Genomic DNA, 3,348 nt, shown 5'->3' on the forward strand with positions numbered 1-3,348 from the left:
AAATATTTATGTGTGAGTAGTGTGGTTAAGTGAAGTCTCATGTCAGCTACTAATGAGAAGAGTGGAGGATTAATATAACCTAGTTTGTTCATATCTATTGGGCTTAATCCTTTTGGGTTAAGTAATGTCTCTATGTGTTATATTAATTATTCATAAAGTCTCCCCAAGGTGTTTCTCTCCCAACAAGTGGTATTAGAGTCAATAGTTTAAGGGCAAGTGTTTATTAGTGGGTCCTTTCAAGTAGAACAAGGAACACTCTCATGCCTCTACCCAAGGTTAAGTAACGATTCTACTAGTGGTGAGTCAAAGTGATCGTGTATTTGTGAGTCCTATAGTTGTGCAACAAAGACTCCTATGTTTGTCCTAAAAATGGTTGAGTAAAGGGAGACTTGGATTGTCAAGAAAAGGTCTTCCTTTCTAGAGGGATACAAACCGAGGTGCCACAAGTGGCTTGGTAGAGGCTTACACATGAAGGGGGACATTTTTTTGAACATTCACTGGTGAGTAGTGTGTTTGGTTAATGAATGAAATCTCACATTAATACTAATGAGAAAAATGAGTGGTTAATATAACATAGTCAAGCTCAAACTCATTGGGCTTAAGCTTTTTGGGTTAAGTTGTGTCTTTATGTGTTATATTACCTACTCAAGAAGTATTTCCAATGTGTTTCTCCCCCCAACGGTGTCTATATAACTATGTAGTGGTCCAATAACTCTCTAGAAAAGAGTCATTCACAAAATAGAAATCAAGCAATCTTTAATATTTCCTCTCTTGAAAGCAAACATATTTTATAAAATAATTGAGCATCTTTAGGTTTAAGTTTTTTACTGTTGTGGTTGATTGTGAGTGTCTATAAGTATATATGTAGTTGTCCAATAACTCTCTAAAGAGGAGTCATTCACAAAATAGAAATCGAGCAATCTTTAATACTCTCTCCTAAAGCCAAACTTAGTTTATAAAATAATCTAGCATCTTTAGGTTGCAATTTTTAATTGTGGTGGTTGATTGTGAGTAATAAAGAAAAAAAATGAGAGGGTTTATGTAAAAGTGATAAGTAGCTTATTATCACAATATGCCACATAAAAAATTGTCACAATATGCCACATAAAAAATTGTCACAAAAATTGTACATGTAACACAAAGAGTTATGACCATTAAAATAACTCAATTCCAAACAACACTGGACTTCAAGAAACTTTTGTTTTTTATTTTCTTTGATGTCCTTCCATTTTGATATTTTGGTTGGCTGGATATATATACTAATCAACTTTACTAATGACACGATCTATATATGATGTGTCCATGGTGATTAATGATGAAGAAACAAAGATCGCACCGATTTACCTTTAATCTCCCATAATATATATATAAATATATATATATATATATATATATATATTGCTGATTAGCATGGAGCGCCCAACATATAATTGGCGGCCCTGACTTCATCACTAGCAAAACATTTAAAAATACCTAATTCAAAAAAGAAAAAAACAAAAGCAGACCCATCAAATCTTTACATCGTCCAACCACGTGATGATTTCTTACAACCACTACACCTTTTTCTTTTCCTCAAAAGAAAGAGCTAATGTTTTCATGGGTGAGCTGCCAAATGTACCAACCAGCTTTGATTCCTATGCTTTGGGAAAGAGATAGATAGAGAGAGACAGAAAATCTAGCTAGAGAGCTCTAAGTTTGTGCAAATTTAGAGCTTTTTATTTAGGTCATAAAGAGTTTTAATACAAGTTACTTTACGATTTGGAAGCTTAGCTTTACTGTGCTTGCATGGTAAATAAAATCCGATATAGATTCGAAAGTCTAGCCTGTAGAGCTACAGATTCGAATCTTAAGCGCTCATTTTCGCCCCATACAACGTGGCACTGTCGTAAAGCCGAGCCTAACCGCTTCTTCAATTCCTGGTTCTCCAACTCCAACCGGTTCATTTGGCTCGAGAGGTTCTCTACGTGCTTCTTCTTTCGCCACCTGGACCGCCTGGCCGACTCCCGGTTCGATATCATGCGCCTCAGCCTTCTCTCATTGTCATTGTAAACCGCCCGGCTCGAGCCCTCTGAACCGGAGTTTGGGCTGAGGGAGACAGAGTCTCCTCCTGATGACTCTAAGAGTGACAAGATTTCTTGGAGTTCATCTGGCGTGAACCTGGTTTCTTCGGGAACCGGGCATTGGAATTGGACCGGTTCTTGGGAGAAAAACACTGACATGATTTTTGAAGAAAAAAGAGAACTAGCTATAAGAGTGAACCGGAGAGAAGAAGGAAGGAGAAAAGGGAAGGAACGAAGTGGAGGGGGTGGGTATTTAAGGGCGGAGTGGAAGAGCAAATGTGGGGTCCACGTAGAAACAAAAGCATTGCGGGAGTGAGGGAGCTTTGTCTAATAAAGTTATACTATGTTTTTTTTTTTTTTTTTTTTTTAACTTTTTAGTAGTTTGATTATCACACGGAGCAAAGGAAAATTTTAGAAACACCCCTAAATGCACACCCAAATTCATAATATGTCTAAGTGTTATTTTGTTATTGGTGTATTTAAATTCACTTTTTAAATAAATACGTTGATTTGATGCATAAATATTATAATCTTATCACATATTGACACTTAAATATGTTGTAAAATTGAGTATGGATTTGGGTGTATTTATATGTGGATTGGAACGTAAAATCCTTTGTGTGATCAGGTGGCATGGTGGTGGGGTCATGGACAAGTTTAGGTTAGCTTAATCACGAAGAATCAAACAAAAATACATTGAAAACAAATATCAGATATATATATATATATATATATATATATACACAAATGAATAAACAAATATCGGCCACATTGCAGCTAAGTAATCGTGAGCCCTACTAGGTTTGAAAAAAATGGTGGGGGGTCAGTTGCCTCCAGAGAAAAAGGGTGCAAACCTCATCCAAAATAAAGAAAAAGGAAAGGATATGCAAAGTTCCAAAATTGGGGTGTTTTAACTTTTATGCCTCTTATTACTGACCGTGACAAATTGATCAATAAGTTAGGAGATTGTCACAACCAATATACATCATAGGGTGGGTTAATCAGGCCTCTACATATGTTTATTATTGGTTTATTAAAAGGTAATGTGAAAAAAATATTATTAATTGGAGATTGTTACAACCAATCAAGAAATGAAAAGCCATGGATCACTACTTGTCCTAAGGAATGATAGGAAAATAAATTTGAGACAGGAAAAAGAAAAGAAAGAAAGAAAAAAGAAAGCTAGAAGTACGTACTTGTTATATAAAAATCTACATCTAAAGGTTCTTTACTTGGTCTCCAAAGCAAAATCTCCTTCCATTGGGCTGTTTGGTTTACTTTCACTCAG

The 3,348-nt window shown here is 35.6% G+C and overlaps 1 protein-coding gene across 1 annotated transcript; it reads right to left on the reverse strand.

Moving 5' to 3' along the window:
- Nucleotides 1-1,676: 1,676 nt before the first annotated feature.
- Nucleotides 1,677-2,294, reverse strand: LOC126710011 (basic leucine zipper 4-like). The gene has a single exon (XM_050410394.1). It carries the CDS (start codon nucleotides 2,217-2,219, stop codon nucleotides 1,773-1,775), a length of 447 nt encoding a protein of 148 aa, XP_050266351.1. The 5' UTR covers nucleotides 2,220-2,294; the 3' UTR covers nucleotides 1,677-1,772.
- Between the last annotated feature and the right edge of the window lie 1,054 nt (nucleotides 2,295-3,348).

Source organism: Quercus robur, chromosome 12 (assembly GCF_932294415.1).
Source record: "Quercus robur chromosome 12, dhQueRobu3.1, whole genome shotgun sequence".
Lineage (NCBI taxonomy): Eukaryota > Viridiplantae > Streptophyta > Magnoliopsida > Fagales > Fagaceae > Quercus > Quercus robur.